The sequence below is a fragment of the Nyctereutes procyonoides genome, unplaced genomic scaffold (genome assembly GCF_905146905.1).
Source record: "Nyctereutes procyonoides isolate TBG_1078 unplaced genomic scaffold, NYPRO_anot_genome, whole genome shotgun sequence".
Taxonomy (NCBI): domain Eukaryota; kingdom Metazoa; phylum Chordata; class Mammalia; order Carnivora; family Canidae; genus Nyctereutes; species Nyctereutes procyonoides.
In genome coordinates, this window is record NW_026575046.1 from 15,794,977 (window position 1) to 15,817,489 (window position 22,513).

The 22,513-nt window shown below is 34.7% G+C and overlaps 1 protein-coding gene across 2 annotated transcripts in view; it reads right to left on the reverse strand.

Annotated features, from left to right (window-relative positions):
- Nucleotides 1–490: 490 nt before the first annotated feature.
- Nucleotides 491–22,513, reverse strand: part of LMBRD2 (LMBR1 domain containing 2) — a 41,887-nt gene continuing 19,864 nt past the window's right edge. The window contains exons 7-18 of one of the 2 annotated variants that reach the window (XM_055325352.1): nt 22,052–22,126; nt 20,767–20,880; nt 20,213–20,396; nt 16,494–16,675; nt 15,848–15,981; nt 15,003–15,108; nt 14,088–14,185; nt 10,652–10,755; nt 9,354–9,400; nt 7,672–7,777; nt 4,987–5,116; nt 491–4,051 (exon numbers count right to left, since the gene is read on the reverse strand). In XM_055325352.1, the coding sequence (XP_055181327.1) occupies nt 3,991–4,051; nt 4,987–5,116; nt 7,672–7,777; nt 9,354–9,400; nt 10,652–10,755; nt 14,088–14,185; nt 15,003–15,108; nt 15,848–15,981; nt 16,494–16,675; nt 20,213–20,396; nt 20,767–20,880; nt 22,052–22,126 (1,341 nt within the window). In that variant the 3' untranslated portion in view covers nt 491–3,990. Of the gene's footprint in view, nt 4,076–4,986; nt 5,117–7,671; nt 7,778–9,353; nt 9,401–10,651; nt 10,756–14,087; nt 14,186–15,002; nt 15,109–15,847; nt 15,982–16,493; nt 16,676–20,212; nt 20,397–20,766; nt 20,881–22,051; nt 22,127–22,513 lie in introns of both variants that reach the window. The other variant, XM_055325351.1, reaches the window with a different exon arrangement.

Below are 22,513 nucleotides of genomic sequence, written 5' to 3' on the forward strand. Positions count from 1 at the left end.
TCTTGTATTATTCTAACCTCTCCTAATGAAACTTTGACAACTATATAGGTTATTTATGAACTCCTTCTCATAAAAAGTTATGTTAAGGTTCTTATTTGTTGTTGTTGTTGTGTTTTTTAAAATCATTGTTTTTGGAAATCCATTTTATACCAACACATTACACTGAGAGTAATTCCTATTAATGAAGTGTCCTCTTTAGTGACCTAAAGACAACACACTGAGTCAGCATATATCACATTTACATTCAGATGTTGCTTAGTTGTCTAGAAAAATATGTTTCACTACTTTCGGTTCAATATTACTATTCAAGTAGTGGGATGTGGAATCAGAACTAGTTCCTTTTGAGTGTAGTGATCATCAGAAACAACTGTATACACAAAACAAAGAAAATCTGTCAGCATATTAAAAACCATACTGTAAAAAGAAGTTTCAGAAAGTATAAAAGGACGAGGAAGGAAGAAAACAAAGAAAAGATAGAACTCTAAATCCATTTACTCCTTAACATTTAGAATTTAATGTAATGTGATCCATTACACTTTACAGATTCAAGTATGTTAAGATTTCTCAGGGACATGTTTTGTCTCTTTAGTGCAAATATACTTATCCTTGTAACTTTCAGGCATGGTCCATTCAAATCACAAGTACAAAACTCCTATTACTGAACAGTGTGAATTGTAATTAGGGAGAGCTTTTTTTCTTTTAAGATGCTCATCAACATACCATCAAGAACATTCCCTGAATCTCTTACAAGACAAAAAATGAGGTTTGCTATTGTGCATAAATGAAATTCTTTTATCCGTATGCTGAAATATACTTTTAAAAGCCCACAAATTGACTTTCCTATCCACATTTAATTTCATTTGGGTACACAACCAGTGCAAATTTAAGAACTGATATTCTAATCAAATAGTAGAGACCAAAAACAGATCAACTCGCGGTATTTATTTTTGATTGTCAAATTTTCTGATCTATTTTTTAATAAATGGAAAATCTTTGAATGTTTTGACTTAGCTTTTATCACTCTTGTGAAGTGAGGACTTGTGTATTGAAAGTACTCAAAAGCCCTTATATTCACTTGGTAAGAGAGCAAATCCTAATAATTAGGTTTAAGCCTTATTTATTATTTTACTAATGATTTTTATAAAAATGCTTTACTGATAAGATCAAGTTACTGATGTAGTAACAGAAGTTAATTAGCAACTTACAGGTGATTCGCGAAATTAACAGATTATTATCACTTTCTGCAATGGTTATTTTGAATTATTGGCTTACTGAATATTCTTACCTAATAATTATTCAGAAAAATAATTTAGAAAATTTAATTGGATATCTATTATTACATAAGAAAGACATCAAAAGCTAATTGTCAGAATTGTTTAGAAAATTACTTTGCATTTAAAGTGTATGAATTTAGTAGTAATGTTTTGCAGTAGATGTCATTACATTTTAATAAGCTTCCCCAAGCAGAAAACTTGTTCTTACTTTAGTTTTTTACACAAGGTGGCTTTACAGACATTAACTTAGTTCCTCCACCAATAAATTCTTTATTCTTCAGAGGTTAAAATGTTATGAACTCAAATTTGTCCAGCTAGGTAACCTTCCTATATGATCGTATATAAAATCCTGTAAGATAAATTCTGCTTAAAAAGTTGAACACTCTAGATCATTTAAACAACCAAAAATTATTTTGGAAATAACTCAGAAGTCACAAAGGGAGCTAGGTTGTTTGTTAAGTATTACATACTCTTCAATTATTATAATCATAAAAAAATAATAAAGGAAAGTAGTACATTCCCCTACATATTCCTAGCAATTACTTTAGGGTATTATAAGTTACAAAAGTGACTTATAAGTGAATAATTTTTCTGCTGCTGCTTCTCCTACAGCATCTGGGTTTCATGATAAAACCTGATGAGAAACAACATTATACTTAAGGAAAATATTCCAAGGTAAACCCAAAGACCAAATATACCACAATACTATTTTCAGAGGACTTTTGATAAATTATTCCAAAAACAGTTTTGCTTCAGGGACTTAAAAGCTTCTCTGTAATTATAAAGAAACTGAACCCCTCTCCGAGCTTATCATTTCTCCATCCAACACCTTCAAGTACCACTAGGAAGAACAGCAGAGGTTACAACTTCTTTTGTTTTGTTTTGTTTTGTTTTGTTTTGTTTTAAACTCCAGCATATCAGCATCAACTCAATACCCTCACAATAGTTTTGTGAGGTAGATGAGTAGGTAAATAGCAAGTATCATCTTCATTTCACGAATGAAGAAATTGAGGCACTGAGAGGTTACATAATTTGTCTGAGATATTGAATGGTCAGTCATGAAATGACAAACGGTATCGAATGATCTCTGTTCCTGGCCTACAGTCTGTAACCACACTTTACAGTGAAAGTCTGTGTGGGTTCTCAAATGGGCAGCCTGTATGACCTTTGACTGAGAATAAAATCTATCCATTTATAATTATTTAAAGGGGATTTAATCTCAAAGATCATAAAAATTAAACAAAATCAGGTAAGTAGGAAGATATACTATTCCTTTCAGTATCTGCATAGAACTGTCTTTTAAAAATTTACATGATAATACTAAGTAAAAAGCAAAATAAAAAATTTAAAATTATGATTCAAGGGAAGATTACCTTCAAGAAACATAAAAAACATAAAATCATATTGTTAGGGTGATCATATAACTCATTTTTAAACTGGGAAACTTCAGAGTGAAAGCGAGCACTATTAAAAATTATACAGAATAATAGGTGTTAAACTGAGACTTGTGGGCATGCTCAAGAATAGTCACCACTGGGTGAATCCATAGCAGGGATTGAGTTGCAAACATTTCAGGGATATAAAAAACTCTCTGGAAGCATATTGTGTTCAACTGTGCAATATTCACTGTGCAATAAAACACTGATGATTCAAAATGTAATACCCAACTTTGGCTTAAACACAAAAATTAAAAAACTCATTTTAAAATAATTAGCACGTTTAACAGTTAACACATATTTCCATTCTATAAACCAAAATTTAAGTATTAGTAAATGGATTCACTTTTTTCCTTAGAGTAACCAAATGTTATTTTCCACAAAGCATCAAGAGGCACCTTTAAAAATTAGAGAATTTTGTGGGACTCTTTGGCTATTAAAAAAAAAACAAATACAGAAACAACCCACAATTTACCATTAATGCTTCAGATTCTCTTTGAGTGGAACGATCCACACTTAAGTTAATACGCTGAATGATAAAGGTGAACATTTCTCCCTGAAATGAAAATCTTTCACAAAGCAATACCAAAAGCGTATAGTAATTTCCAGTTACTAGCAAAGACTGAAAGAATAATACATCACCCGACTATAGCATACATGCTAAAGATACTAATACTATCAGTTGAAGTATAATCTTAATTATACATGCAAAAACCTCACTGATTTGCATATAGAGTTGAAAAAGAGCTTTCTACATTCAGTTATGTCTGGTAAGTAAGCCTTGTTTTAAGACATGGGTTTTGTAAATACCATTACTATTTGAGGTCTCCATCTCTTTGGGAAATATGGGATTAACATATTCTTTAGAAACAGCAAAAATGTAAATCACAATAATAAAACCATATGATGTTATTTAGTTATGACTTACGGCTTTCTTGGATCTTTAAAACAACTTTCCCAAGAAAAACTAATATGAAACAAACCGAACTACATGTTCTCAACATATACCGATCTTTACCATGAATTGAATGCCTTCCACTACACCTGTACTTCCTAAGGCAGACACGTCAGGAACAGTGTGTAATAAACCTTACAAGAAAAGATGACACTCTATCCAATGGACAATAAACTATTATTACTAAGATGTGATTAACTTTCAGGGCCTTTTTTTGTCCTGACATTTTCACTAAGAGTACAGTATAAATTCTAGGGCACACATATGTTCTGAAAGACTGGATTGATGCATTGATCTTGGTTAGTTGTTCATAAATTTTCAGACTTTAAACATCATCAAATATTCTGCTTTGAGACATCGAGAGGTATCGTCCACCAGGCTGATACCTGAAAGGTGGATAAAGAAATGATCTGAGGCATCAAAAATAACAAAGGAGGAGAGAAAAACAAGGACACATTAAAAGGAAGTGGCTACATAATTTGTAGGCATAATTTATAAAATCTATTCAGTAGCTGAAGGCAGAAACTTACAAAGATAATATCCCAAAGAGATTTACTTACTTAATTATAAATTAACCAACAGCTTTTTTTAGAGCCTAGAATACCTTGTTTTCATATATAAAAAAAGAGATATAAAAAGAAAGGGATAGGGGGATATAAACTGAAGATTTAATAATCATTCTTGATTGTTCAATATAAATAGAATATTCTAGTGTTTTTGCTATTTATAGACAATACTATAGCAAATATCTCATGCATACGATATTTTGCTTTTGTTTAATCATTTCACAGAGTGGCCAAAACCACAGACCCTATAGCCAGAGTCCTGGGGTTTGAATGCCTGACTTTTGCCATTTGCAAGCTATTTTACTCTGAGTAAGTAAGTTACTAAGCCTCTCAGGATTCAAATCCAATTGGATTTATAACCATAAAATATAGTATTCATTGGTAATGTGCTTAGAATAGTATCCAATACCTAGTGATGACCATGTAGCTATTGCTAAATATGATAAATTTCATAAATGGGATCATTAGAAATAGGCATATAAACATTGTTAATAGTCTTACTAACAATTTCAATTCTTCTTTCTTATTTAGAATACCACTAGTGGTTTATGGAGATAGTAATTTCAATTACCACCACTGGATGCTATAATTTTTACAATATAAAAGCATTAGAAGGTATAAAAAGCTACCAAGGGTTAATTAATATGATTATTATTAGCAGTAAAGATGAACATTTTCCTTATGTTTATTTCATCAAGTTTTATGTTATTAAAATTCCAGAATGTTGGAGCCAAAATGATACAGTCAGAGCTTACCTTCCCGATTCAGATTCCAGAGGATCATCAGTGAATGTTTCTGCATTAAAATCCAAAGGTTCTACATCTTGGAGGAGTTCTATTCGGTCCCTTTCAGTTCTGTTACTGGCCCTGGTATATTTGGATGCTGCTGTAAAGGAATAAAAAAAGATCTGTCTACTTTTCTATTGTCCTCATGGGTCACAGTCTATGGACTCACAAAAAAAAAAGTCAAGATTTTAAAGGATCTGAATTTTGATTGTGAAGATAATAGCAAGAAAAGATAATTACTTGATTCCTTCAAAATCAGATTCAAATGAAAAATGGTATGATAGAAAATAACAACTGGTCTTGTAACTGGTCTAAGCTCAGAAGCAGGTACAATGCAAAGAATTAATATGAATCAGAATTAACATTTAACATATGAATCATGACATTGTTCATTATCAAGTTTCAAATGGTTTCATGGTTGAATCCAGGGGCTCCCATATGTCAGTTCTTGGCTAGAATTTTCTCAAGCTCTTTAAGAAAGGCCTGATTCTTTTCCCCAGGAGATAAGAGTTTAGGGTAGCTAAGTCCAACAGAAATAAAATGCAAGCCCCATATTTACTTTTAAATTTTCCAGTAGTTACATAAAAATGTAAAAAGGAACAGGTGAAATTAATTTTAACCGATTTAATTTAATTCAATATATCTAATATATTATCATTTCAACATGGGGCGTCGGCCATGTTGCAAATGCTCAACGGCCACAGATGGTTAATGACGACCATCATGATCACTTCAGATTTACACAACTAAGTCTCCCTTCTCTATGTGGACAGGGTGGGTTTTCTTCATAAACAACCTAAATTTTCACAATGTTCTGAGTAATTCAATAACTTCAGAAGAACTTTATGATACAGCTCTTTTTGAAAACTTAAGGCAAGCCAAGTCTATCATATCTTATACTTTTGTTATCTTGGACTCTGCCCTTCATCTTTTCTCTCATTCATTCAGCAAATATTGGTTGCCTCCTGCATTCCGGGTTCTCTTCATGGCATTATCCAAAGGCGTTGTATTTCTTCTTCTCTTGACCATTCTCCTACACTCCCACATCTCTACTGTGTCAACTCCTACACCGCGGTAAGCAAACTTCCAAATCTTTGTAGAATCCTCTTTCTTTCTTCTTAGCTTTGACTACACCTTTAGCTCTCTCCTGTTTCTTTGACCATAAATCTCACTCAAACACATCCTTTCTTCCTCATGTCTAGGGGTCACTGCTGATTTAAAGGCCCTCATCATTTCTTGATCGCATTACCAAAACAGAGAACTGATTTCTGTGTCTCACTTCCCTGGAAATCATGCTTTATGTTGCTATCAAACTATCTTTTGAAACCAAAAATGTGTGCATGCTCCTTTTCTGACTAAAATCTTAACTTGGGAGAGAATCTTAACTTCTGAGCATGGTAATACCTGCTTTCCAACTGTCTCTGCAGCTTCCCCTCTTTAAATTTTTTTTTTTTAATTTTATGATAGTCACACAGAGAGAGAGAGAGAGAGAGGCTGAGACACAGGCAGAGGGAGAAGCAGGCTCCATGCACCGGGAGCCCGATGTGGGATTCGATCTCGGGTCTCCAGGATCACGCCCTGGGCCAAAGGCAGGCGCCAAACCGCTGCGCCACCCAGGGATCCCCAGCTTCCCCTCTTTATCAGGCTTCTCCTACTCAGGATCTTGTCAAAGAAACAAACTTGCATTCTCCCAAAGGTTCTCTGAAGTCATTCATTCATCCTTCTGCCCAAAACACCTTCACCTGGATAAGTACTATTCATTTCCAAATGTTAAGTTAACGTTAATCTATCACAGAAATCCTTTCTCAATAAAGACCTCTTTTTCTATCCCCTAAGTCGAGTTCCCTCAGCATCAGGAGTATACCCTTCTACTCTCTCAGCATTCCTGCCTCTTCCCCAAAGACAAACATCCTCTGCCATCTACTCTGGGCAGAGTCCTGAGCAAATACAGGTTTCTTGCTACCTTCCCAGGTGCAGATGTCAGGGACAAGGATGTGGGGAGGTGTCCTAGCTCAACCCACTGGCAAACATCTTCTCCTTATTATCAGTCCCTCACTGAACTAATTATCATTCCAAGGACAGGAACTATATCCCTATAAACCTGGGAAAGTACCTGATATATTGATCAGTCAGGAAATGGTTATAAAAATGACTGAATTGCCTACACCCATTAACAGAAAAATTAAAGAACAGCATCGGGGAAATAGTAGAAACCAACATGTACCTAAGACATACCTGGGGTAAGTACTGATATTATTTAAGGTAGTATATTATCCCAATTCTCCATCTCCTACCAGAATGCATATTTGAGTTTCCCTTTCCCTCTATACACTAAGGGATGAAAAAGGAAAGACAGAACCACATCTACAGTTCTCTAAAGGCATTTTTTAAAAAAATATTTTATGTATTTATTCATAAGAGACACAGACAGAGAGAGACAGAGACATAGGCAGAGGGAGAAGCAGGCTCCCCATGGGGAGTCCAATGTGGGACTCAATCCCAGGATCACGACCTGAGCTAAAGCCAGACACTCAACTGCTGAGCCACCCAGGTGCCCCTCTAAAGGCATTTTTGGATGGATTTCTTAATCCTCAGTCTCTATGCAACCAAGTTTAAGAAACAATTTCTAAGGGAATTGGAAAATAAACTACTTACATCGGTTGGTACTAAGATCTGAGAGGTTTGACTCTTTTGGGTCAACATGAACATTTCTGTTTCTAGTGGAGTCTTCTCTACTGTGTCCATAACGTTCTTTCCATTCCTAGGACAGAAACATAAATAAATATATGTAGCAAAGGAACTCAAAGGTAGAAAGTAATTCATCAGTGTCAATAGATAGTACATAGAGATAATATGATTTATTTTCATCAGAAATTCACCACATAATCAGTATGTTAGCATAGCACCATGAAAATTTTCAAAAAAATTTTTTCTTTGTCTCTACATGATTTTAATATGGTCTCCAAACATTTTTCCAAATGAACACTTATAGACATTTTCACTAGTTATAATTAACCTTTTCAATTCTATCTAAAATGTCAAAAGGATATGATAGCTATGATAGGCTTACCTTGACCACATAAAAATTATGAGAACTCCCATACAAATCAACTACAAATATCGAGACCTGAAAAGTTACTTTCGAAAGCAAAATTTGAGTTATATACAAAGATGATTAGGTCATTGTAGTCAAACCTTATGAAGTGGGATGCTACTCAGTCAATTCATAGAACTGAAAGGAACCTCACAGGTCACCTAATTCGACCTCCCCTGCATTGTAGGGGTTCATTCTAAAATAGCCATGCCATTGGCTCTCTTATTAGAGGGTATGAAGTTTCTATGTGTGAGCAGCTCATCACAATTTTATGTGTGTGTGTGTGTGTGTGTGTAAGCCCATCACAATTTTGATAAACTATGGAAGTTAGATATTTTCACCAAGAGTTGAAATCTATCTGCAGTATCTTTCACTCTCTGGTTCCAATTATGTCTTCTGAAATAAAGAACAAGTCTCCTTTTACATGCCACACACTAACATATATGGACAACTATCATGTCTCCTCCTCTGAGTCTTCATTTCTCCAGTATAGATTAGCCCCAGCTATTGTAATTTGTGGTAACCACACTAAATTTTTCTGATTTTCTGCCTTTTCTCTCTATAGGAGGAGGTTAGTTTGCCTCAGCAGAGGACTAAAGAAAAACTGAAGAGGAATATAATTAATGTCATATTATAAAAAAGCATTAACAATTTTAAAGCAATCAAAATGACTTTAATAATAAGACTGCATGATTTTATTAATTCATTCAATAAGTATTCACAAAGCACTGAGCTTAGGCAAGAAACTGCTAGACACTGGACACAAAGTAACTTAAAACTAGTGACTTTTTAGAACAGGTCTGACCAAAAAATGCTTAGCATGTACATCTGAAAGTATTAAAATTACCCTTTTAAAAAAAAAAACGTGTCGTATGTCATTTTCCCACTGCTCTTTGGTCTTTAGCCAATTGTAAATCAGTAAAATTCTTTTTTTTTTTTTAAATGACCTCTGAATTTATTTTATTTATTTTTTAAATTTTTATTTATTTATGATAGTCACGGAGAGAGAAAGAGAGAGAGAGAGAGAGAGAGAGAGAGGCAGAGACACAGGCAGAGGGAGAAGCAGGCTCCATGCACCGGGAGCCCGACGTGGGATTTGATCCTGGGTCTCCAGGATCACGCCCTGGGCCAAAGGCAGGCGCTAAACCGCTGCGCCACCCAGGGATCCCTAAATCAGTAAAATTCTTATGATTATTTCACATCAGTCTTTAGGTTACAACAAATTATTAAGTACTATACTTACTCTTCTTCGATTTTCACCTTCTTCTTGCCTTTGTCTTTTTCTCTTCTCTAGAGACAGAAAAGTGGTCTCAAATTTGGTATAATGGGTTTAATTAGACGTAGAGTAACTGCAGTAAAGGTATCAGGCTATGACCAATTTCCTTTAAATTACTACAAAGTCAAAAGTAATAGGTTATTGTTGGAAAGGACCTTAGAGGTCACCTAAGTCCACAGAGGATATCTTCTATATTTCTGTTGGACATGACCTTTAGGCCATGTGTAAATAGTTTTTAGTGAGGAAAACATTCTTCCTCATGGTGATCTGAAATTTGTTGGTAACTTCTTTTTCTTTGCCTTATCTTCTAAATTAAGGTGATATTTTTTTCTGCATAAAAGTCCTTTCCCTTATTCTCTTCAGGCTATATACTCACAGTGGTTTTTTGTTTTGTTTTGTTTTTGTATAAGTTACGCTCTAGAGACTCATAATTCTGGCTGTCCTTCTCTAAATACCTTCTAACTTATAAGTTCTACTCTTGAAATCTTACCCAGGACTGAATACAATATTCCACATGAGGTCTAATTAATGCAAAAAGCAGCAGAACCATTACATCAACTGGACTCCACCTTTCTCAGAATGTGAAGACTATGACAGCTTTTATTGGAGTCACAACATATTTTGGCTTCCATTTAACTAAATGATCACACAAAAGCTCCAGACTCACGGAGGGAGAATGTCTAGGAAGCAATGTCCCCACACTCAAGTTTTGTTTTCTTTTTTCCCTACCATCACTTGAACCTAAGGAAATTTGATATATTCAGTGTCTGGATTAGATTTTAGTAGAGTGCAATGTATTCTAATAGGTTGTTAATGATCATTGCATTCTCAAAACCAGCCTAGGCTTGAATGATTTCCTGTGTGGTATTAAACTGATGATTCTTTGAATTCATGAATTTTATAGTTGTACTGAGCTCGGCAAATCCATTTCCAGGAAAATATGAAAGTAACTCCAGTGCCATCCAAGAGCATTATTTAGTTGAGGGCATACTAAATTTCTGCTGTAGTATTTCTTAAAGACAGATGAGAGTTTCAAATTTTTTTTATAGTTTATAGTTTCAAATTATTTTTATAGTTTCAAATTATTTTTATAGTTTCAAATTATTTTTTATAGTTTCAAATTATATTTGTTATGAAGGTGTTTATGTAGAATTTTAGCTAAAAAAACATTAATTTCTTAAGAGATTAAAAATTACAAATTATACAAATACTAATTCGTATTTTGAGTCTTAGAGTTTTCCTTTATTTTAAAAGACAAATCTTACCTCGTCTGATTAATTCTTTTCCTTCATCAACCAAGTCTGATGTCATATCATTATCTCCCATGAACTGCTGGAAACCAAGTAGATTCAAACAACGAGTTCCCAAACTAATAAAAGTAGATTTTTAAAAAGGCAAGCATTATTTCTCATTGTAAATGTTTAAACTCTTCTTTGGTATTGTCATTCCAAAGAAGCCTATGTTTTATTATTACTTATCACAGCAAGTTATGTAGTTATAATAATTTGTCTTTCTTTAAGAAGGACTTATTTCTCTTTCTAAGAAGTTTATATACCCAGTATTCCATTAACAAGGTATGCACCATACCCAGATTTCTTACAAAAACACACTGAGTTGGGTTATTTGTATACCTTCAGAAAATTATTACACAAGAATACAAAACAATGGCTCTAATACAAACGCAATTTGTTCTTTTCTTATATTCACACAATTTTAATGCTGAAAATACACAAGTAGCATTTTTAAGTATAAAACGTGGTTTAGAAAATCTTAATTATGAAAATTAATTTTCCTGTTCAATTTTTTTAAATAACCTGAAAGCTAGTCAATTCCATTTAAATGGATTTTATTATACACTCAGAATTTATTATTATGTCTTACCTGAGGGCTATTATTTTATCCTATTTGCTGTTTACTTTAAACCTCACTGTTGTATAGGACAAGAGTACTCTGAAAATATGACACATTACACTGAGGAAAACAGTGGAGCGATTACAAGAAAGTAAAGGTCTCCCATTTTACACAACTGATGTGTAAGAAATACAACTAATTCATAACATATCTCCTTGCTTTAATATATAAGGAATGCTTTATATGATTTATCATTGAGCAAAACTGGGGTTTCAGATAGATAGTTATGCTAATTCTGTGACACTAAATACTTCCTTACTATCTTCACACCCTTGTGGGAATACAATACTCTAGGACGAGAAACCGGAATTAGATAATTATTTCTGGGAAGGTCATAGCTTTTTCTAGTGTCAGGAAATAGCCTTACACTCTTTAGGCAGTTAAGTCTAAATATTAACTCTAGGGATGGCTGTGTTGTTAGTAACATGGGAATTAGTAGGGTGCCTGGGTGACTCAATCGGTGACAAATTAAATAACTCTTGATCTCAGCTCAGGTCATGATCAGAGTGGTGGGATAGAGCCTTACGTTGGGCTCCGTGCTCAGTAGGGAGTCAGCTTGAGATTCATTCTCATATTCTCTCTCTCTCTCTCTCTCTCTGTTTCTGCCCCTCCCCCTCTGTGCATGCTCTCTCTCTAAATCAATCTTAAAAAACAAAACATGAGAATTAGACTAATTATGGCAGCATTTCAAAAGAAAATGGACCTATGAAGCAAGTTATTACTAAAATGTCACTAAGGCACTGTTTCATATATCTCTATAATAGAATATTTTGAGAGATAATTTGAAAATTGAAGAATCTGACCTTTCTTTTCCTAAAAGACAAACTGGCACTCAAAGTTAATCCCAATTAACTCTAAAATAATACCTTTAACGGATTAATAATTTTCCTTTTAGATACAATAACTCTTTATATTTACGATTTTATAGTTGATAAACCACTATCCCACCCATCTATTCCTTGATCCGTGTAACACCCTAATATAAAGTAGGAAGATATGCTAATTTTGCCAACAAAACTAACATGTGAAGACACAGATCAAAAGCTCTTAATGTTTCATTAGTAATTTTATAAACCTTTAAAATAAATAAGCATATAATCAAAATTAAGTCTTTTTAAATTTTTTAAAATTTATTTATTTATGATAGTCACAGAGAGAGAGAGAGAGAGAGAGAGAGGCAGAGACACAGGCAGAGGGAGAACCAGGCTCCAGGCACCGGGAACCCGATGTGGGATTCGATCCCGGGTCTCCAGGATCGCGCCCTGGGCCAAAGGCAGGCGCCAAACCGCTGCGCCACCCAGGGATCCCTCAAAATTAAGTCTTAGACATGCAAAGTGTGGTTTCCTCCTTTACTACCTCATTTTCACAATGATGACACATTTCACAAACCTATTGTCTTTTTTACCTTATAGAAAAAAATCTTGAAAGTTAGATTTTCTATGAGTTCATATTAACAGTTTTATTTTAAAATATAATCTTTTATTTTAGCTATAAGAAGGTAAAATATAAATGTTTTAAAACATTCAATAGAGAATTTATTTCAAAGGATACTTGACTTTACTCAAAATCCTCTTAATGAATACATACATATTATTTGTAATAGCAATAGAATGGTATCAAAAGATTTAAATGAAAAGTGGTTAGAAGAAACATTTTCATCGGAAAGGCAAACTGATGGACATCAATAAATATTTTTTCAGGGGCACCTGAGTGGCTCAGTTAGTTAAATGTTTGACTCTTCATTTTGGTTCAGGTTGTGATTTCTGGGTGGTGGGATCAAGCCCTGCCGTCAGGCTCATACTCAGTGGGGAGTCTGCTTAGTATTCTCTCCCCTCCCTTGGTCCCTCCCTCCCTTACACCTGTGTTCTCTTGCTCTCTCTCTCTAATAAATAAATCTTTAAAAATAAATAAATAAATATTTTTAAGATTTTATTTATTTATTTGACACAGAGAAAGAGATCACAAGCAGGGGGAACTGCAGGCAGAGGGAGAAGCAGGCTCCCCATCAAGCAGGGAGCCTGATGTGGAGCTTGATTCTAGGACCTAAGGATCACAACCTGAGCCAAAAGCAGGCACTTAAATGACTGAGCCACCCAGGCACCCCAGTAAAAATTTTTTTTAAGAACAATCTTTTTGGTGTATCACAGAACACCTAAGCAGTTGGGTGAAGAGGGCAGATACAGTACAGGATGATGGCTCTTGACATGTGGAAATAGGGAAGACAGGGTGTTAGAAGCCAAGCATATTTACCTCCTTTTGAGTTGTACCCTTGCCAAGATTCAATTATTTTCTAATCCTATAAAAAGTGGTAGGCTGTGTCCTTTCCAGCCTTATATGTACTGCCCAATTACAATCGCTCCTCACATGATATTTTGTGCTGGCTAACGTCTAAGACATCTAGAAACCCAGCAATGATTGTGGGGAAAGCCTTTAGACTCATTTATGTTACTGGATAAAAAGTGGGCATGGGATTATTTTATAAGTTAAATCAACTGTCAGGTGTTGAAGGCCAGGACTTAGAGTTGACATTCTGTAATCAATCCTATCACTTGTAGCCTAAATACTTATAAAAGAATGACTGTACTTCTCTTTTCTTAAAAATACCTTCAGAGTGAAAACCTGTCCTCATCACTTAAGCAAATCCTTTAAACTACCTACAGTTCCCCGAAAGCCACAATAAAACAAACAACAACCAAAACCTGACCAGTAAATATTTAAAAACAGCTTTGAGACAGGATATCCAGATTGGACAAGAGTAGGAGGAAAAATTATCAATGTTAAGTTTCTTACCTAAAGTAAGTAGCAATGCAGAGAATTACCACCAACATAGGATAATATATATAGAATCCATCTGCGATAAAGGATAAAACTTTCATGGAACCCATAATCTAACAATCCAAAGGAAAAAAAGGAAGTTAAATTAGTACAGTTCTATATTTTTTATTACTTTCCACCTTTAAAAAATTCACTCTTAACCCAGCATATTAACAAATTTGGACTTTTCGAAAAGTAGAAATAAAGCTCTAAATGGATTGATTTTTAAGTTCTCATTATAAGAAAAAAAAACTGTGATGTTAACTAAAGATACTGTGGCACTCATTTCAAAATATATACATACATCATATCATTCTGTTGTATATTTTAAACTAATATGTTATATGTAAATTATTTCTGAATTTGCTTATTTATTGAGGTTTTCATCTAAAGAAAATATTTTATAAATATTACTGAAATTTATTGTGTACATTAAGATCATAAATATAAAAGCTAATATTATAGATGAAGTCTATTGATATTGCTCAGTTGCACAAGCAATGTGAACCAAAAAACTTTTTTTACAATAAAAGAGAGCAAAATAATTTTTATCCAGTCATTAGTAGTTACATATACAACCTTTAAAAGAAAGTTTGATATTAAAAAGAGATCCTAATAACACTACAAAACTTTTTTGCTGGCATTACAAGAAATTCCACAGTATGGGACACCTGGGTGGCTCAGCAGTCTGCCTTTGGCTCGGGTGTGATCCTGGAATTCTGCGATCGAGTCCGACATCAGGCTCCCTGCGTGGAGCCTGCTTCTCCCTCTGCCTATGTCCCTGCCTCTCTCTTTCTGTGTCTCTCATGAATAAATAAAATATAAAAAAAATTCCACAATAATACATCTCATAGAGACAATCTTAAAAAACTGTTTTCTGACTATACTTACAGATGTATAAGCAGTTGGCTGGGTATTCTGGTGAGAGATGGATGAATCCATATGGGTCAAACCCAAGAAATTAAGACACAACGGAGGAGTCAAACGGCAAAATAACCTGTAAAAACGCATTTATAAACAGAATATGTAAAAAAAGAATAATAGCAAAATACATTTTACTATATTGAAATATAACTATTATTTCCATCAGTGTGTATATTTACCTTGAATTCTTAATGTGAAATGTCCTTACCTGAGAGATATTCTGAAAATCCTATTAATTGCATCTCCCTAAAATACCAACACCCACACAGCAAAACTCCAGCCTCAGACTGCCTGCTTTGATGGTGTTTGCTGCTGCTTTATCCTAAGAATTTGTGGAGTGCTACATATGCACTTTTTTCAAGTCTACCATCTGTGTAATCTGTCTCAGAATGGCAAGGACAGCAATATCCTAAGGGGAACTGGACTTACTAAATTTCTTAGCAAAGATTATTCCTGTTTGTTTTCTCAAGCTCTCATAATGCAGTTTGATGCCACCAAATCTCAGAACTCTCTAGGTCTGACTTAGCCCCCAAATTTTCAAATGATCCTAATATTTACTAATCTATTTACTGAATCTCTGATTTGTAAATCCAGGCTGTCTTTCTTTTCCTCTCTAACCTAGCAAACCTATTATAACCTTAAGCTTCAAGCAGGATTTAGTCAGCAAACATCTAACTAGTGCTTGAACCTAATCAATGAGCTCACATAGATACAGGTGCTAGTGGAACACCCATAAACAAGAAATAAGTGAGAAATCCATAGAATGCATGCAATGGAGTCACCCGCTTGTCTCTATACACAGTCCTACTTACATGCCACTGAAAAGAAGGCTGTAAGCATCAGTTTGGTGATGTGAAGCCAAGTAATAATAGTTAAATACACGAATCCTGAACACAGTAGAATAAACACAGATGCTCAGAAAAAAGATGGAAAGGAAACAAGCAATCTGAAAAAGAAGCAAAACCAGCTTAAGACTAATCGACTTGGGTACTTTATATACTTTTCATAAGCAGTATCCCTTATTTCCGACTAACATTTAACATCCTAAAATTTAAACACAGTAACAGTTTTTCTTAACCATCTAAGAAAATGAATTTATAAAAAAATCTACATCTCAACCAGTTCAACAACCTGTCCATGAGTTTCAAATCTACCTCCTAAAGTGCGCCCATTCTCCCACTCCCTTGGCAATTCTCCATATGAAGACTCTAAATTATATAGCTTCACTGGCATAAAGAGGGTCAAGGTATTCTCATAAAAGGATTCTGTACTATTTTGCACCTTGTCATCTTCCCTCAAACACAGTTTAGTTTACATAAATGGATGAAGCTCATTTTTGAAAGTCTGAAAGGGAACTTTACTGCTTTCATTGTTAGTAAAATAAATACAGAAAAAATAACAGTTGACAACTATACTATGAACTGACACGTGTTTATGACAGAAATGAAATAAACTGACCTCAATATAAATATAATTGTACGTTTTTTCAGCCAGCTGTATGAAGACTGCAAAGAGGGATAAGACAGGTGTAGTGCTAAAAAATGTGCATTCTGACCACACAACAATCACAGAGAAGATGGACAAAACCACAGCAAGTATCCTATAAAACCATGGTCGCAAAAGACATTCCCAGTACCATTCTGGAAGATAAAAGAAAAAAATTAGGAAAACCATTAAAGGAGTAAGTAGGTATTTACATTACTTCAAAATATCCCCAAACAAGATCTATAACTGCAAAGAGGAAAACAGTTAAGTTCACAATGGAGGAACCAGGCAGATTTGGCTCCTCGCCAAATAATCACCAGTAATGGGACAAAGTAACATCATGTGCCTCCTGCCATGAAGCACTGAGAACACAGTATCACTGCCACCGTATTCCCACCCAAAATGTAAAGCCTGCATCCAACATGAGGAAATATCAGACTCAAACTCAGGGATACCCAATAAAAAACTGGCCTAGAGTCTCCAAAAATATCAACGTCATAAAACAAAAAGAAGCTGAGAAATTGTTTCAGATTAAAGGAAACTAAGGCGACATGACACTTGAGTGTGCTGCATTTTAAAAATCTGGGATTTTTTTTTATAAATTTATTTTTTATTGGTGTTTGATTTGCCAACATATAGAATAACACCCAGTGCTCATCCCATCAAGTGCCCCCATCAGGGCCCGTCACGCAGTCACCCCCCCCCCCACCTCCCCTTCCACCACCCCTAGTTCGTTTCCCAGAGTTAGGAGTCTTTCATATTCTGTCTCCCTTTCTGATATTTCCCACTCATATTTTCTCCTTTCCCCTTTATTCCCTTTCACTAAAAAATCTTGAATTTTTAACAAAGAATATTTTGGGATAATTTGATTAAGGTCTATAGATAACAGTTCCATATCAAAGTTCATTTCCTGGTTTGATCATTGTATTTGGTTATATAAGAAAATGTCCTTATTTTTAGAAATTCTACACTGAAGCATTTAGGAGAAAATGGCATCACGTCTGGATTCAACTCTGAAAAGATTAAGGAAAAATACATACACAGAAAGAAAGATAAATTCGGGTAAACCATTACCATGTGGAGAATCTGGGTGAAGCATATACAAGAATTATTTGTACTATTCTGGCAATTCCCAGTTAAGTCTGATTTTAGGTATAAAAAATAAAAATAAAAGTAAAAAAAAAAAAAGAAAAAGAAAAAGAAAAAAGCTCCCCAAATTGAAAAGGCTATATTTTCACTTCATTCACTGAGGTACTGAGTTCTGAGCTCACACACTAAAAATTTCAACCTTACTCTCAGCACAATTCCTGGTGAGCTGATGGTCCAAACTGATGATCCTTTTTTTAGTCCCTTTGGAGTCTTTCACTTCCTTGCCCTCCTTTCCTCCAGAGGTCTCATCTCCACCCCACCTTTGCAACTCACGCACACCCGTCATCCCTAAGCCTCTCACTGCCAATAACTCCCACCCTTCCTTTTAATCTTATTACTGGGTCCCTGTTTCCAAGCAATATCTTCATCTAATATTCCAATTCCACTGACTGACCTTACCTGCACCAATGATCCATTCATTCTAGCACCTCTGTATTGCCCTTAAGGCCCTGGTACCCTATTGCTTTCTTTACCAGCTCAGATTCTATAGTCTTTGAGGAGAATTAGTCTCCAACATCCCACTTTCTTTGCCCTCTCTTGCTTCTCTGCAGTTGCTAATTGAAGCCACACCCTGGTCAGATCCAACTCTCCAGCTGCTCTGAGCCTGCACCCATAGAGCTGCACACCGCAGAAGGGAGACACACAACTTTGCTGACTGGTCTCACTTAAACTCTTACTTCCCAGCTTCAGGCGGACCTTGAGCACTGCCTGGCTAGCCAATTATAATTCACCAATCTTCTCCCAGGCCTTCTCTCCTTAGCAACTATTTTGTACCTTCCCTTCTCTCTTCAAATCTCCCAAATCTCTTCTCCTATACTTACTCTTAGCATTTCACAGAGAAGCTGGCAGAAGGGAGCCTCCCCAAGTTCCCACTACCACCTCTTCTTACCTGCTCAGGTACATTTGTGCCTTACTTCCTAATCTAAGGGGATTCTCTGCACTGTTCTGTTCACTATTTCCCATTTCATGGCTCCTTCTCATGAACATCAGCAGAGCCATGCTCCTCTCTCATTACATTTCCTCCAAGACACTGTTCCCAAATTACATGCTATGATTGATCTTGACCCTGCCATCCTCCTTCAGCTACTACTTCTTTTCTCTACTCCCTTTTATAAGGAAAACATTTTACATTTTCTATTCTCTGCCTCTTAATTGCTCTTCTTATTTCTTTTAAACTCCAACTAAGCTTTCTTATCCCCTCAACCTCCACCTCACTTCCCTGAAATCCAATGGCCAAGGCTTCATGTGACTGTAGACCCATCTACAACATTTGGAAAGGTGCTTTACATACCCCTTTCCTCAAAACACCTCACCATCCTGCTTTACTTCCTACTTCACTGGCCACTTCTCTTTTAGCCTTTTTCCTGGTTCCTCCTCATCAACCCAATGTTTACATTCTGGAATGCCTCGATTTGGTCCTCTGACTTTCTCTCGCTTTTATCATTTACTTCTTTGTTGATTTTATTCTGACCCATAGCCCACTGATATGATACACTGATGATGCCTGATTTTTACTTGTAGACCAGACTTCTCCCCTGAATTCCCATTTCTACAGCCAGCTACCTACTCAGCACTTTCTTCACACCTCTATGTATACATTGTCTATTTTTCTCACTCCATAAAGAGGAATTTTCATCTTTACACTTACTGATAAGTAAGTACCTAAGCACCCAACGATGGATAACATATATGTTCTCAAATACTTGTCAAATGAATGAAAATAAGTATTTCTTTTATTTAATTAGAAAAGATCTTTGCTAAAGGAGTTTTCCAAAATACATTATGGGCATTGTCTTCATACTCAAGACCAAATATGAGAAAGAGAACATAAGGTTTATTTAGAAAAATAAGGTAAATGGAATTGTTAATACTATGACACTTTGGCATATTTTCATTAAGTTCTTCATACTAAATCTGATAATGTTTGAAAAGAGTGTGACAAACGATCATTAAAGAGAATGAAATAGGTGCCTCAGCAGTTGAGTGCCTGCCTTCAGTCCAGGATGTGATCCTGGAGTCCCAGGATCAAGTCCCACACATTGGGCTTCCTGCATGGAGCCTGCTTCTCTCTCTGCCTGTGTCCTTGCCTCCCTCTCTGTGTGTCTCTCATGAATAAAAAAATAAAATCTTTAAAAAAAAGAGAGAAAGAAATAATTACAAATACTCAGTGTAGGTCTTGTAAATAGACCAATAGATATAAATAATCAAAGACTTGTTAGGGAAATATTTTAGTAGTATGTCAAGACTGAAGAAGAGACCCAAGCTTATGATATAAAATTGCTTAAAATTCTAACTTTTTAGAGTATGTATTATGAATACATAATATGCTTGATGCATTGCATATATTTTTGGATAGAATTTTGGTTAACTGTAAAGTAACAGTAGAAACTGATAATCTGTTATATAACCAGTAAAATATTTTTAGAGGGGAGGTTTATCAAATATATAGTACCACATAGTATATATCAAATAATACAAATATGATTCAACTCTGCACTTAGAAAAATTATCATTAAATTTTGAAATTATGTCAAATTACGTACCAACTGTAGGATTATAAAAATATTGGATAAATTTGTTTTCTGGCTCTGGTGACTGAAAGGTATGAACAAACTGACGAGTAGCACTAGTTTCATTTTTTGCTACATCTTCTAGATAAAATGCTTGCTCCAAAAGAATCTGCCATTGTACTTGAGTTCGACGGTGCCTCTGAACTGAATAAATCACCTAAAAAAGAGAACAGGAGAATATATCTTTCAGTGTTCTGATCCCGCAGTGTTTCATCTTCCTGCCAGACAGCATATTTTGGTTCTCATAACAATGGGGAAGTGTCAGTGGCACTTGCTGGGTTGAGCCAAGGATGTTAGTATTCTACAACACATGTAACAATTAGGTTCAGTGAATAATTCTCCTTCCCCAAATACCAACAGTAACCCCGTTAAGAAACACATAGTTAAAACACTTCAAAAAGAAAAATGCACAGGATCAAAGAAAGTTTCAAATACACATTCACTCCAAATTCCCTTTACGTGGACAGTAATTATAAATCTAACTAAAATTATCAGTAAGTAAAAAAAGCTATTATTAATAAAGTTACCTGTTTATGTAGTTTTACCAGACTCTTTTCACTTGGGTAGGTATTATGCTTTTCATCAAAATCTTCATAATCATCCATGTTCCTACCCATTTTTTCTTGATATTCTGTAGGGCACTAAAAGGGATAAGCAGATTTTTTAAAGTCTCATTTTCAAAAAACTTAAAAATTTTATTTTTATTACAAAATCTTCTATTCTTGGGCATGTCCAGTATTCTCAAAAACATCATCTTCTTTCATTGGCATCTCTAGATAGTTGGATTTTTAGTTCCTGACATTTTCTTGAAAATGATTTAGATATATTGTCTTCCTTCTCCTATTAGTATTAATCTTTATTATCAGATATACTAGCTGTGGTAGGGTAAGGGAGTTACCTACATGAAGCAACAAGTATCTGAGAGGATTAGGTTATGTAGGCACATGATGAAACTATTATTTTCCTACGTAAAAATGAAGAAGAATCATAACAAATCCAAGATGTTGGATTTTTAAAAGGCATGGTGCAGAAAAACACACGATTTGGGGTCATCTGTCTTGTTAGTTATTCATTACTTACCTGAACTTGGGCAAGTTACTTAACCTCTCTGAATAGGTCTCAAAAGGTAGCATTGTAAGAGAAATGATTAGAGAATTGATTCTCATGACCATCATCTTAGTCAAAGGGAATACTAGCTAATAATCAGCATAACAGATTTAAAATATAGGAAAAGAAATAGTTCAGTGGTTCTATGGTTGCAAAGACAATGACTGAACAGCTCATTTTTGGAACAATCATTTTGGAAGTATACAAATACCCCAATTCAATCCCAATGCAGTAAAACCTTAATTGTATAGCTTCTTGTTAAATATCTGTCTTAAGTATCCCATAGGGTCATTCATTTTACGATGTACTTCATATATTGTAAACTGACATGAAGGGAGCGAGTGAAAGAGATTACTGAGGCCCTAGTTTATTATAATGACCACATTCAATGACACTTAGAAACTGTGACGGTCCATCTCTATTGCTGCATCATAGCAATCAGTATACATATTAACGTAACTTCTACATCCAGATTTCAATGAAAAATATTGCCAATAATTAAATGTTAAACTTGTAATAACTACTGAACAGATTCTATGTGCAGATTACTACCGGTTTATGGTTAATATTTCATTGAAAATGGAAAGGATATGGGAAAACCTGAGTCACAGGCTGTTCTCATACTTTTCTGATACTTTTATTATAATATTATATTCTACAAATTTGTATGTCAAAAGAAAAAAGATGAGGATTATAACTAATCACCTTTTTAAGAATCGTGTCAACACATTTTCTCAATGGGTGGTTATACTTGATGCTGTCATTCACTTTACGAACCTCCTATAAAAAAGAGTAAGAGGAATAAAAATATTTCCATTTCTATACATCATATGCTTCAAATGAAACTGTTCTAGGTACTATATATGTTCTCACAAGTTTAATTTCAACCCAAATTACTCAGCGTACACATGAAGCTCCATTCACTGATTAAGTTATTGAGAATGTAAGTAAAAATACAGAATTATAGGATAGCAATACCTATATCCTCATGTTTTTTACTACTTTCTAAGATTTATTCCCTTATCATTTGCTGACTTGTACACAATGATGAGCAGGCATTATAAAAAAGCCATGAAGGATCAGACAAACTTTGCAATGTACTCCTCCACCAGGAAGCTCAATTATCTAATCATCTAAAATACGGTGAAGAAATCAGAGGAAGCAACA